General features: G+C 46.8%; 1 protein-coding gene and 1 non-coding gene across 4 annotated transcripts; both read left to right on the forward strand.

The window, feature by feature from the left end:
• Positions 1 to 1,715: 1,715 nt before the first annotated feature.
• EIF5 (eukaryotic translation initiation factor 5) lies at positions 1,716 to 10,766 on the forward strand. 3 transcript variants are annotated; one of them, XM_047735357.1, is made up of 12 exons: positions 1,716 to 1,888; positions 2,023 to 2,233; positions 3,150 to 3,429; positions 3,540 to 3,621; positions 3,899 to 4,071; positions 4,287 to 4,398; positions 5,584 to 5,726; positions 6,360 to 6,518; positions 6,843 to 7,004; positions 7,291 to 7,455; positions 7,795 to 7,929; positions 8,536 to 10,766. In XM_047735357.1, exons 3-12 carry the CDS (start codon positions 3,358 to 3,360, stop codon positions 8,623 to 8,625), a joined length of 1,293 nt encoding a protein of 430 aa, XP_047591313.1. In that variant the 5' UTR covers positions 1,716 to 1,888; positions 2,023 to 2,233; positions 3,150 to 3,357; the 3' UTR covers positions 8,626 to 10,766. The 3 variants fall into 3 exon arrangements, with proteins under 3 accessions (XP_047591313.1, XP_047591315.1, XP_047591314.1); XM_047735359.1 differs by lacking the exon at positions 2,023 to 2,233; XM_047735358.1 differs by lacking the exons at positions 1,716 to 1,888; positions 2,023 to 2,233 and adding an exon at positions 2,520 to 2,653.
• Positions 5,076 to 5,199, forward strand: LOC125105910 (small nucleolar RNA SNORA28). The gene has a single exon (XR_007129149.1). It is a non-coding gene; the product is annotated as a small nucleolar RNA SNORA28 (small nucleolar RNA).
• Positions 10,767 to 13,180: the final 2,414 nt, after the last annotated feature.

Genomic DNA, 13,180 nt, shown 5'->3' on the forward strand with positions numbered 1-13,180 from the left:
GGGATCAAGCCACACATCGGGCTCTCTTCTCAGTGGGGAGTCTGTTTCTCCCGCTCCCTCCTCCCCGACTTGTGTTTCCTCTCTGTCTCTCCATCAAATAAAGAAATAAAATCTTTTTTTTTAAGATTTTATTTTTTTATTTGACACAGAGAGAGATCACAAGTAGGCAGAGAGGCCGGGGGGGGGGGGGGCCTCCCCGCTGAGCAGAGAGCTCGTTTTGGGGCTCGATCCCAGGACCCTGAGATCATGACCTGAGCTGAAGGCAGCGGTTTAACCCACTGAGCCATCCAGGCGCCCAAATAAATAAATAAAATCTTTAAAAAAATTTTTTTCTGACAAGGCCAGCCCCTTACTTCAGACGTTTCATACCCATATTTTCCAACAGTTTCTAAAACAGTGTCACTTGTGTGCAAAAATGCCAATGTTTCCGAACGGCTGGGTCACGCTACATGCTGACCCAGGAGCAGCTTGTCCGATCTACCTTTCCCATTGACCTAGTGGGAATCCGGGTACTCATAAGGCATTACGCACGTGGTCCACCACTCACACGCCACTGTATACAGCGTGTGAGCATCGCATTAGCTCCTGCAGGAAAGACACAAGTTCCCTCGATTCCGGACCGCCCCTTTGATTTACTAACTTCCCCACCCACTTACAAAGCTTGTAAATCCTGGAAGAATATCCTCAACTTTGGTAAAAAACAACATTCCTTTCAGTTCCAACTTCCTTGCATACTGGATTAGGCGAACAACGGGCAGCCCCTAACCCACCTCATCCTGACCTCAGCAGCGTGCTTCCAGCCCGGGAAACCACCCTTCGCCTTATTTGGCTTTTGGTTTCACCGCAGCCAACATGTTTTCAAATGTCGCGATGGGCTCTGGATGCGCTTTTACAGTCGCAATTCACACGTTTAAACCAAATATACGTTTCTGCAATCGCCTCCGCAGGAGGACAGCAGAGGCTCTCCTGGTCACTTGTGAGGAACGCCTGCTTTGGGCTACGCTCTGCCCCGCAAGGAGATCACAATTTATTAACTGGGGTGGTGGGTCCCGGGAATGGTGACCCAATGAGATGTTTGCTTCGAGCAAAGTCACGGTGCACCGCGCTTCCAGGAGGGTCCTGGGGTCCCAAGCTAATCTGGGGCTTCCCTCCTCAGAAAGCGGAGGCTCGGGGTGCCAAGCCCCGCCAGGCCTGCAGGCCCGGTGCCGAGAAGAAGGCTGGGCGGGCGGCCGCACCACGACCCTGTCAAGGTGACACCGGACCCCGGCTTCGGAGAAAAGAACAGCACTTGGGGCGAAAGAGCCAGGCCCCGCAGTCACCACAGTGCACCCAGGCCTTAGGACGGGGGAGGAAGCACAACTTCCTCCTCGAAGCCCGACGACGGGCGTCCCCAGCGGCCGGAAGAGGAAGAGAGGACCTCCCCCGCCCCGCCCCGGGGCGAGGCTGAGCACCCGTCGCGAGGGGGAACTCGGCGGGAACGCGGCCAGGTCCAGGCGACGGGGGAGGGGAGCAGCCAACCGCCACCCCCCCCCCCCGCCGTCCCCCAGCGCTCAAACCGACGAAGTGCGGCCCCGCGGCCAACCCCCTGCCGCGGCCGAACGGCTCTCGCGAGACCGCGAAGGCCTCTGGGAAAAGCGGGGGAGGGGAGGGCGGGGGAACGAACCCGGGACCGGGGACTGGGGGCGGGCTGAGGCGGCGAGAGGAGCCTCAGGAAGCAGAAGGGGCGGAGAAAGACACGACTGACGTGGCAAGTGGCCAATCACGAGCGAGGTCGGGCACGCCTCGGGCCAATGAGCAGTGCGGCCTGCTGCGGGGGGCGGGCGCTGGGGCCGAGGGTAGCTTGAGCGCGGCGGCGGCGTTGTTCAGTCAGAGCGAGAACATTCCAGAGGTGAGTCCGGTGAAGGGGCAGCAGCCCCGCGCCCCCTCCCCAGTCCTCCCCGCCCCCTCGACCCCCGCGGGCCGCTGGCTGGCGGGGAAGGCGCCCCGACGCCCGCGGCTCACGGCGCCGTCTCTCCGCGCCAGGTCGCCAGGCCCCGGGCGCTGAAGGGTGTGGACCCCGGACGTCGCTGGGACAGCCCCTCCCCGCTGCTCGGCGGCGCCTGGCCCGGCCGCTGCTCGCTGCGCTGCTCCGCCGCCTCCGCCGCCCCTCCTCGGACTCGGGTTCACACGCGCCTCACTTCATCCCAGTCCCGGGCGAGCAGCGTTGGGTTTATGTCTTTATTTGACGAAAACGGTGAGTCCGCGGGCGGGCCGGCGGGGAGATGGCGGCCGCACAAGATGGCGGCGCGCCGCGTGACCCGCGCGCGCGTGTGGCGCAGTTCGGGCGGGCGGGCCCCGCGCCCCCGCCGCCCTGCCCTCCGCCCCGGGCCCCCGCCCCTCTCCGCCTCCCCTGTCCGCCCCCCCCTCCTCCGCCCCGGTCCCCTCCCCCGGCCGGGCCCCGGCCCCTCCCCCGCCCCGCGGGAGCGCGCCGCGCGGGCTGACTCAGGCCCTATTGCTGCATTCATGAGTCATCGCCCGCTCGGGGGCGGGGGCGGCCCAGGCCGGCGCCCCTCGGCCGCTTTCGTTTCCCCCGCCGCGCCGAGGCCGGGTGGAGCGCATGGCGGGGTCGCTGCCCCGGGCGGAGTGGCTGGTGGCCATGGGCACCGGAGCGAAGGTCGAGTGCGTGCGCGCGCGGACCAGGGACCGGAGGGGCGGGGGCGGCCGCGCTCGGTCGTTGCCCCCGCGGTCCGTGCACACTCCCGCGAGCCGCCGTGTTCTGGGCCGGGCCAGGGCCTCCCCGCGCGGCCCGGTGCTGGACACGGACTGAGCGGGGAGGCTGGGAAGTTTGTTCGTAGCCGAGGCCTGGTCTGCGGGGAATAGGTCGTGGCCCGTTTCGTCCGCGGTTGTGGAGATGTGGCCGCGCCCCCGAAGCGGACCTTTGCGGGGCGGAGGCAGCGCAGTTGGGAGTGTGGCGGCTCCCAGCTGGAGGCCCGTCCTGGTCCACGCGGAGCCCCTTTCTGTTGCGACAGGTGTTCCGTGTTCGAGGAGAGTGTTCACGGCGCCTCACGCGAACCGGGGTGCTTCGTGGGGTCACCGGGAGGCGAAGGGACGCTTCCTCCGCGGGGATCCCGCTAAGCGTCGGGGGTTGTGTGCTCTTCCTTCTCTTTCAGAGCTGTTGCGCAGCCATTGGTACCTGTATTGGGGACACATAGCATACAAGCAAGAAGCCTACAGCCTCAGTGGCGAAAATTTTTTCATGTCAGAGACCGAGAACTCTTGCAGTCGTTTATGTCATCCCTTCTTCTCCAGACAGAAGATACCAAAAAGTTGCAATCAAAGATCTCTTCATCTTATTGATAAAGTCACTAATAAGCCAAAATGTCTGTCAATGTCAACCGCAGTGTGTCAGACCAGTTCTATCGCTACAAGATGCCCCGTCTGATTGCCAAGGTAATACGCATCTTTGGTTTAGTTTTGAAGCCTAAGCTCTTTTGTTAGAATCTTAAAGATTGCACGTCTTGGGGTAGATAATGCAAAATTAAAGTTATTTTTTTCTTTAGGTTGAGGGCAAAGGAAATGGTATCAAGACAGTTATAGTCAACATGGTTGACGTTGCAAAGGCGCTTAATCGGCCTCCAACGTGTAAGTAACGCTTCTTAAGAGGAGTCTGACAAAGAATAGTGTCACTGTGGTCATGACAGACTTGGATCTGTGTGATTGGAGTGAGTTGTATGCTAGTGTGTTTCAGGGTTAAGTGGAATCTTGGGCTGGAAAACCAACTGGTTAGTTACTATTGGTAAACAAAGCTGCTCATCACATTTTAACCCAGTATAAAAGCATAAGAGAGTTATATTTGTGTAAGTGTGAATGAGTAGTAGAACATCTAGGTAATAAATCTTTTCTCCCCCCCCCCCCTCAGATCCCACCAAATATTTTGGTTGTGAGCTGGGAGCACAGACCCAGTTTGATGTTAAGAATGACCGTTACATTGTCAATGGATCTCATGAGGCGAATAAGCTGCAAGACATGTTGGATGGATTCATTAAAAAATTTGTTCTCTGTCCTGAGTGTGAGAATCCTGAAACAGAGCTGGTGAGTCTTTCTGAGGAAAAACTGTGTATCTGCTTTTGTGCTCAGTCTTTTGATATCACCAAATGTATGTTCCTGAGAAGGCAGAGCAAACTTAATTGCAAACAGGCTGTGTAAAGCAGCAAATTTTTTAAATAGATCGTTTAACATCTTGTTTTTTACAAAATTTGTTGTAGCGTATAGATGACTTACTTGTTTTTACTCTTTTTTTTTGGCAGCATGTCAATCCAAAGAAGCAAACAATAGGTAATTCTTGTAAAGCCTGTGGCTATCGAGGCATGCTTGACACACATCATAAACTCTGCACGTTCATTCTCAAAAACCCACCTGGTAAGTCTTTATGAAGAACCTGAAAGATTTTAATGTGAGGCAGCCAATCATTGGAAAAAATGGAAGCTTTTTTGCTGTTGTGAAACTAGACTATAAGGATTGTCTGATTTTTGTGCCTTGTTTTGTTGAGTCTATGACTTCGAAAAATGTACCATTCAGGGTTTGAAGGACAGGCTACAACTTAAACTGAGCTGTGTTGTCAATTTTTTTTCTTGAAATTTTATTTACTTGAGAGCTCGCATGAGAGGGAGAAGCAAACTCCCGCAGAGCTAGGAGCCTGATGCGGGATTCTGTCCCAGGACTCCGGGACTATGACCCAACCTGAAGGGTGCCCAGGTGCCCTGTGTTTTCAGTTTCTAAAACCTGCCCTTTTAGAATAGGTGAAATGGATATTGTAAAACAGGAGCGCCTGCGTGGCTCTGTCCATTGAGCATCTGCTTTTGGCTGGGGTCATGTTCGCAGGGTCCTGGGGTCAAGCCCTGCATCAGGCTCCCTGCTTAATGGGTGTATGCTGCTGCTGCTCCTTTTGTGTCCATACATGCAAGTGTGTTCTCTCTCTTAAACATTTTTTTAAAATAAATAAAATTAGGATCCCAGCAAACAATCCGCTTCTGGAACACAGTGTTTTATGAATCAGGGTCCTGGTTCATTAAGCCCAAGTGGCTTTAGAACATTGCAAGCAACACTCTGTGGCAGATGATGGAAGTTGTCTGACACAATTTAAGCTTGCTATAGCAATAAAGTCTAACCTATTCCAGTGTTCTCCTCCATGAGACCAACTGTTATATAGACTCTGACAGTGTTAACAGATCTGGACTAAAGTGGAGTTGAGAAGTGCTCGTGTTTAGGTTCATGCGGGACGAGAGGGTCAGGAGTGCCAGCCTTCACTAAGCTTCTCATTTTCTGAGATATCACCACTTTATGTTAATTTTACTGAACGGTTAATATTTCTACTGTTCTAGGACATGATGTCCTTACTCTGAGTTTTTTCACATAGGAAATGATAGTGGAAGAATTTGGTTTGTGTATCCTAGAATTATAAGTAGCATTGTTCTTGTGTATGGTTTTCTGAGGGAAGGTTCCAAAGCAAAAGGAAGCAAAGGGTTTAAAATGTCCATAAGAGACAGTAAGGTGTACTGTAAACTATAGTATTAAACTTTTACTTTTTTCTTTGTTCTGCTGTAGAGAATAGCGATAGTGGTACAGGGAAGAAAGAAAAGGAAAAGAAAAACCGGAAGGGCAAAGACAAGGAAAATGGTTCTGTGTCCAGCAGTGAGACGCCCCCACCCCCACCACCAAATGAGATCAGTCCTCCTCCACACGCTGCGGTGAGTGTAGTGGTGAATGTGTGGTGGGCAGTAAAGTTGGGTGAAATACAATATCTGGTAGGGGGGAGAAAAAAGGAAACTTGGGCACCTGGGTGACTTAATTGCTTAAGTGACTGCCTTTAGCTCAGGTCATGATCCTCGAGTCCCACATCAGCTTCCTGCCCAGCAGGGAGTCTGCTTCTCCCTTTGTCCCTCCCCACCTCATAAGCAGGTGCGTGCATGTGCGCACTTTCTCTCTCAAATAAAGAAAAATCCTTTAAAAAAAAAAAAGGAGGGTGCCTGGGTGGCTCAGTTGGTTAAAGCCTCTGCCTTCGGCTCGGGTTGTGATCCCAGGGTCCTGGGATCAAGCCCCGAATCCGGCTCTCTGCTCAGCGGGGAGCCTGCTTCCTCCTCTCTCTCTGCTTACTTGTGATCTCTGTCAAATAAATAAAACTTTAAAAAAAAAAAAAAGGAAACCTCTTCATTTTAACGTTGCAATGGTATCTTGGGTTTCTGGTTATGCGGGGTTGATTAAATCAATGTAGGTCCAATTTATATTTGTGGAAAATGAACCTAGTGCCATTAACATGACGAGAAATCAGAAGTATTTTTGTGTTTTTGTGGCATTTGACTACATATACTTGTTCTTGACAGGAAGAGGAGGAGGATGATGATTGGGGGGAGGATACAACTGAGGAAGCTCAAAGACGCAGAATGGATGAAATCAGTGATCATGCAAAAGTTCTGACACTCACTGATGATTTGGAAAGGACTGTTGAAGAGCGGGTCAATATTCTGTTTGATTTCGTTAAGGTAAAATAACTTGGGTCAGGAGCAGCTAAACATTTTCTTGATAATCAGTTTGAAGCCTTGGGTTTTTGTAAAGGTGTTTGTTACTTTATGCTTATTATCTGGCGTGTAACTTTTTTTCCTACAGTATCTTTTGAATACTCAAACTTTTTGTTCAAATACTTCCTGAGGTGGTTCCAGGTACTATCTTTGGCATGTGCATTTCATGAAAAATCCTGAAACCATAATAAATTTGGTAGGAAAAAAGTCCATGAAAGTGGGGACTAACTGGTATCTCTGGACTAAAATGTGTCTGTATTTCACTGAATTGCTTCCTTTTATTTGCAGAAAAAGAAAGAAGAAGGTATCATTGACTCATCAGACAAAGAAATTGTTGCTGAAGCAGAAAGATTGGATGTAAAAGCCATGGGCCCTCTTGTTTTGACTGAAGTTCTTTTTAATGAGAAGATTAGAGAACAAATTAAGAAATACAGGCGCCATTTCCTACGAGTAAGCAAATTATTTTAGGTTCATAAATGAGGTTAAGAGCTTTGTGACCCTGGGAACTTGTTCTCTGTTATCCTAAAACTGGAGATAATTGACCTATCTTAACAAGCATGGAAATATTTGGAAAATACTGTATATAGCATAGCTAAAGTAGTACCCAGATCTTTATGCATTGACTTTTTGAGCCACTGTTTAAGGCTTATAGCTTTAAGACACAATCTTGAAACAATGCGTATACTTAATTAAAACTTCTTTAAAAGCTTGTTAATGCCAATACATTTATTTCCAGTTTTGTCACAACAACAAAAAAGCTCAACGGTACCTTCTTCATGGTTTGGAGTGTGTGGTAGCAATGCATCAAGCTCAGCTCATTTCCAAGATTCCCCACATCTTGAAGGAGATGTATGATGCAGATCTGTTGGAGGAAGAAGTCATCATCAGCTGGTCAGAAAAGGTGGGGAATAGATAGATATATACAAACAGATTCTTGAAGATCAGAAGTATTACTGAGACATTGTTGGGGCAATTTAGGAAGAAGTAACTTCTGATACTTGAGTTTCTGCTACGTTGAAACGTAATCACTGGTATAACCTGTAGGTGATTCCCCCTGTGGCAGCTTCCTAATAATAAGGGAAGAAAGTATTTAAACTCCTCAGACTCATTATTACTTGTTGAATAAATGGATCTGTTGAGAAGTCAAGATTAAGATATGACCCAGTCACTTTAAAGAGCTGAGTGTAGGCAGTTAAATTAGATTTCTCCAACTAAGGAAATTGTATTGAACATTTTTTAGGCCTCTAAGAAATATGTCTCAAAAGATCTTGCCAAAGAGATTCGTGTCAAAGCAGAACCGTTTATAAAATGGTTGAAGGAAGCGGAGGAGGAATCTTCTGGTGGTGAAGAAGATGATGAAGATGAGAATATTGAGGTGAAACTGTGTTAGGGTTTGGGATTCGAAAATAATAATTGGGTAATTTGAAATTTCAAGATGCAGCAGAATGTGGTCTCAATAATTTGGGAAGTTAACATGTTAATATAAAGGGCTGGGGATATCTTTCCTACCCCTAGACATGATCGTAAGTAGACCTACGAATTTTCAAAGGAGTATTAGTGTAGGTTGAGTATACAGGTGCTAGTTGTCCATAAACATTAAGATGGTATCTGGCTGAGAGAGACCTTAAGAGAATTTAGTATTCAGAGAGAACTTAGTTTTCAAATAACAAAAACTTGTGCAAAGTGATGGCTGTGGGACACCTGAGTGGTTCGGTTGGTTAAGCATCCCACTCTTGATTTCCCCTCAGGACATGATCTCAGGGTTTTGAGATCAAGCCCTGTGAAATCTGTGACACTTCTTGGGATTTTCTGCCTCTGCTGCTACTTCGCTCCTCCTGCCCACATGCACAGACACTTTCTCCAAAAAGATGACTGTGTTTGGGTACTTTTTTCTCCCTTGTTGACCATTGATTTGTATTATTAATTTTATAAATAGGTTCATTGGGATAAAGATTTACAATAAATAAAACTGTTTTACCAGGTGGTGTATTCGAAGACTGCCAGTGTACCTAAAGTTGAAGCTGTGAAGTCTGACAACAAGGATGATGACATTGATATTGATGCCATTTAAAGGGGTGGGTGCAGCCCAGCTTAACAGTGTAATGCTGCGAATCTTTCTGCATCATCAGCCAGAAGTGCAACATGTATGTGCAAAAGCTAAAATGGCTTAACATCATGCTACACTTTCTACTAAAAATGTATTGCTGTGAGTGGTCTGTAATTAAGCCCAACAAGACATCTAGGGAGTCCATACACCTATCAGTGAGCAGATATAGTTTGCTTATTTATAGCATGTTTCTTTTTGAAAAATTAGTGGTGGACACATTTGGATCACATTTATACAGTTAAATAAAGATTTGATTTTTGGTCATTCTTCAGATTTTGGCTCTGAATGACTTAAGCTGAAATGGCTCCTTTTTAAAAATACTGCACCATCATTAACCTGATAAGATTTTTGGAGCCTGTTAGATTTTGTTAGATGCTGAAACTGTAAAGATGTCTTCAGCAGAATGTAAACATAAGCTTATGTATAATTACCTTAATCAGCCATTGAGAAATACAGTACTTTGAAGCGTTCAGTCCCTCAGATTGGCATCTGGTAATGTACACTCTCCCCATGCCGAGGTGGACTGATCATGAAATGGCAGTGCAACATCGTTATCTTACTGAGAAGTAAAAATGACCTGAGTGTCCTATAAATAATTTTAAGAGCAGGTTTTGAAACTTGAATTGTGTTTTTTCAGTTCGTGTATACTTGCCCCAAATTGCAGTCTTTGCAGTTATGTGCATTGCACGTTGGATGAGCCAGGGGAGTTACTACATTAACAAATAAGCATTTTATGTGTGTGTAGCTGTTGCTTTGTGCTGACTGGGAAAATTCTGAAACTAGGGTGTGATTATATAGTAAGCTATGATTTTATTTGGGGGAAGCAGGAAAAGGTGCACTTAATCTCTAGCAAAAATTGCGCATAACCTTTCAACTTTCGTTATGATTTAATTTCGAAATGTTAAGGGCATACTGTATCTTTTCATTGTGGATTTTCTTCTGATAATATGGTTTGTTCTTTAATGCCTTTTACACGGATACTTCGCTTATGCTTTTTAGTCTTTGGTTGCTATCTTGCCAAAATAAGTGTTACCGTGTCTCAGACTTGATTTCCCCCTTCCCCCAAAATGTCTTATTTAAAAGACGCTAAAAGCGTACTTCAAGTTAAAGCCTATATTTTGGTGTAAGACTAAAGGTGTTTTTTATTTCACATTGACTATAGCCAGACACCCAAGAAGTCTGATGGTGGCCACTGAATGCAGGTGATGAGGGCCTGAACCCAGCCCATCCTGAGAGTTAGATTTAGAAATAACTTACTGGTGAATTCGACTCAATTAGCTGATCCAAACTCAAGTGATATGGGTTATGGCTGTATCTGAGAAATCATCTTCAAAGGAAAAACTTCATTTATTCCTTCCACAAAGTACACTGGGAATTAATCCAGAGGGTTAATTTTATTGGAAGCACTGTCTTACATCATTCACCTTTCTTTTGTGATCCATTTTTACAGATTATGGTGAGACCTTAATAAATGTATGTAAGAATTTTTCACATTGGAAATTATACAAACATTTGATACAATAAAACCTTGTTAGCTTGATATTTCAAGGAGGTAAAATCAAGTAGTCTTACTGGAGACCTACATATCGGTCCCCGTCCTTTCCCTGCCCCCCACCTTTTGATCGATTTCGATGAGTGAAGCAGAAGCACCTACTTGGAGGGAATGTGCTTTGTCACACAAAAGAGATGAAATTTTTACAAATTACATCTCACTGAGGTTTCAGATTCTTTGCTGTAGGCCAGTGTGTTTTCATCATCTGAAGTCCTCTAGGAGATCTTGGTGACCTAAGCCAAGCTGCAGTCAACATACCCAATGTCAAGCTGATGGGGTTCTGGTAACAGTTGGGGTTGTTTTTGTTTTGTTTTTCCTTTCTTTAACCTGAAGGAAAACCTGTTTGGGCCTTCTAAACACTAAAGAAAAAATTTTGGCTTAGACTAGTATTCAGTCTGGTGCCAAACTTCAGTGGAATTCAAATCCACATCATAGGAGTTTTATCCGTAGAGGCTGTCCTAATAAATTAACCCTTCACTTTGATCTATTCAGTGGTCTTAAAATTTCCTGTTTCAAACAGCTACATTACTTGATTAAAATGATGTTAAAATTATATTTTGTCTCTGCTTTAATATTAAAATTAATCTAGATTCTTATTTTATAAGATTGAAGCATTGAACTCGCCGTATTTTGTGTAGCTGCTTTGGATTTGTGTTGGGGTGTTCCTTCTGTGGTTTCCAGTCTCGCTCAGAAAAATGAACGCCGTGCTCATTACTGTGGGTCAGTGACGTTCTGTAGGTCTCGTATCCTTGTTCTGTAGCTAACTGCAAACTGAAAAGGTCTGCCTTAATCTGACTTTTTGAAATCTTGATGGGTGTTTGCTTTAGGGAATAGAGATGTCAGGTATATAGTTGTGTAATAGATCTCTGATTAAGGGAAATGAAGGAGACTGCTTTCCAACAAGATCTTTCTGAAATTGACGGACCTATAGGTCTAAAGGCTGGAGCAGGGAAGGGAGTATAACGTGCTCAGGGCTTTTCTTGTCAGGCTGTGTTGCAGTTTCCCCCATTGTTTACTCCAATGTACTAATCACTGAATAAAGCCCTTTGGCTTGAAGATAACTTAGAAATGATAGCTGGTGTCTCTGAAAGAGTGGAAAATACAGAAGGGTATGGTGCACGCACAGCGAGCCACCTTTCTGCATTTTTCATTTGTTGCGTTGATCCTCATTGTGATCTGAGATGTATACTATTATCCCGAGGTCATCATCTAATCTGACTCCTGTACCCAGCCACTTTGTACTGCACTGCAGAGATACAGATATGTTTAAAATCAAAATGAAAGGATTCTGCTGGAATCTACTTAGAGCTTCAGCACAACAGCCCAGCCATAATTGAGATTAAAAGTTTTTTTAACAGTTCTGCAAACGATCCTTAGCAGACTCCGATAGCTACAGTTTATCTGTCCTCACTCTAGAGTAACCCAGAAATGCAGAGTTGGCCCACATCCCATTGTCCTGTGGATTGCTCTTCAGATGTGGCCGCCCATTGGACTACTACGTTTCCTTAAGGCACTCTCAGTACCAGGATGCGGTACCGGTACTCCATACAGTGCATTTATTTCTCTGACCTGTCCCTATGTAGACCTTGACTCTGTAGAATTGACAGGACATAAAGTGGAGTCATGTGGAGAAATGACTTGTCAGAGTTCTCAGATTGGGTTTATATCGTCTTCAGAGTCTGACCCTGTGAGCCTTTGCTCTTTAGAAGATTGGGGGCCTGGGTTTTGTGTCCACCTGCAGTAGAGTTCTATACTCCACAAACAACATCTGATTCTTCACAGCCAGAAAATGGAACCAGATTATAATTCTTGTGTGCTAGAATATGGGGATGATCGCTAGCTACATGAAGAGAATTTTTCCTCAGAACCTAGACCAGGAGAATACGGTGTTGGGCTCTTAGAGCTAACCAGTAGGGTCTGAGTTGCCCCAGTCCCTGCCTTTGGGATGTTACTCAGTGAGCCCTTTTTAAGGGGCATATTCACTTGGGCTTTGGAATCAGACCTGGATTCCAGCTAGGGCCTCCCTAGATTCCACATCTCCCTAATGGGATGGTAACCTCTCTGTACAACACTTGAAATTTTTTTTTTTTAAGATTTTATTTATTTATTTGAGAAAGAGACAATGAGAAAGAGCATGAGTGAGGAGAAGGTCAGAGGGAGAAGCAGACTCCCCATGGAGCTGGGAGCCCGATGAGGGACTCAATCTGGGAACTCCAGGATCATGACCTGAGCTAAAGGCAGCTGTCCAACCAACTGAGCCACCTAGGCGTCCCCAACACTTGAAATTCTAAGGGAAGCCCAATATTGCAGTTCATGGGGGTGTTACTGGGTCCTGGCAGTTACAGAAAATTGGTCTGTCTGGGATACGGCAAGATAGTGTGTGCTGGGACCTCCAGACATCTGTAGCAGGAATCCGAGTAGACTGAGGAGAGCATTGGGTAGCTAAGTTATTTTTGGCTCGGGAGCAGTTAGAAGGTAGTACAGTGTTTAGGAAGCCCTCAGTGTGCCATAGGTGGTTGTCAAGAGCGACACTTAAACCCAGTGGTTCTCAGACCAAGCCATGTCTGGCCGAGCATAGTCCGTGGTTTCTGCTGGGATCCCATAATAGCTGCAAACACCACCTAAACCAGTAGCCAGCTCAACCTGTCTCCTGTCCAACACATTGAGTTAGCTGACAAGCTCGCCAGAGGGGAGATGACTGTCCTGGGGTCCTTGGCACACCCACACAGGCTGGACCCCAACACTGCTGCCTTAAGCTAATGCTGTGCACCATCCAGCTTCCAGGTTTCTTGGCCCTGTGGGGGACTTAACACAGATAAGGAGGAACTTTCCTGATCGTTGGGCTGGTTTGTGCAGGAAAGACGGTGGCAGCTTGCAGGGTCTTCACCTTAGTGTGCAGTGACACTGCTGAGGGGGCTCGAGCCATCAGAAGCGGTCTGCTCCAGACTGGGAAGCAGGGTTTCCCAG

This window comes from Lutra lutra, chromosome 7, assembly GCF_902655055.1.
Source record: "Lutra lutra chromosome 7, mLutLut1.2, whole genome shotgun sequence".
Classification (NCBI taxonomy): Eukaryota; Metazoa; Chordata; class Mammalia; order Carnivora; family Mustelidae; genus Lutra; species Lutra lutra.

Bases quoted from the DNA above. Each gene is read 5' to 3' on its own strand.
- EIF5 (XM_047735357.1), top strand. From the start codon at position 3,358: ATGTCTGTCAATGTCAACCGCAGTGTGTCAGACCAGTTCTATCGCTAC. The intron at 3,430-3,539 runs GTAATACGCATC...TTTTTTCTTTAG, and splicing joins TGCCCCGTCTGATTGCCAAG to GTTGAGGGCAAAGGAAATGG. The intron at 7,005-7,290 runs GTAAGCAAATTA...ATTTATTTCCAG, and splicing joins ACAGGCGCCATTTCCTACGA to TTTTGTCACAACAACAAAAA.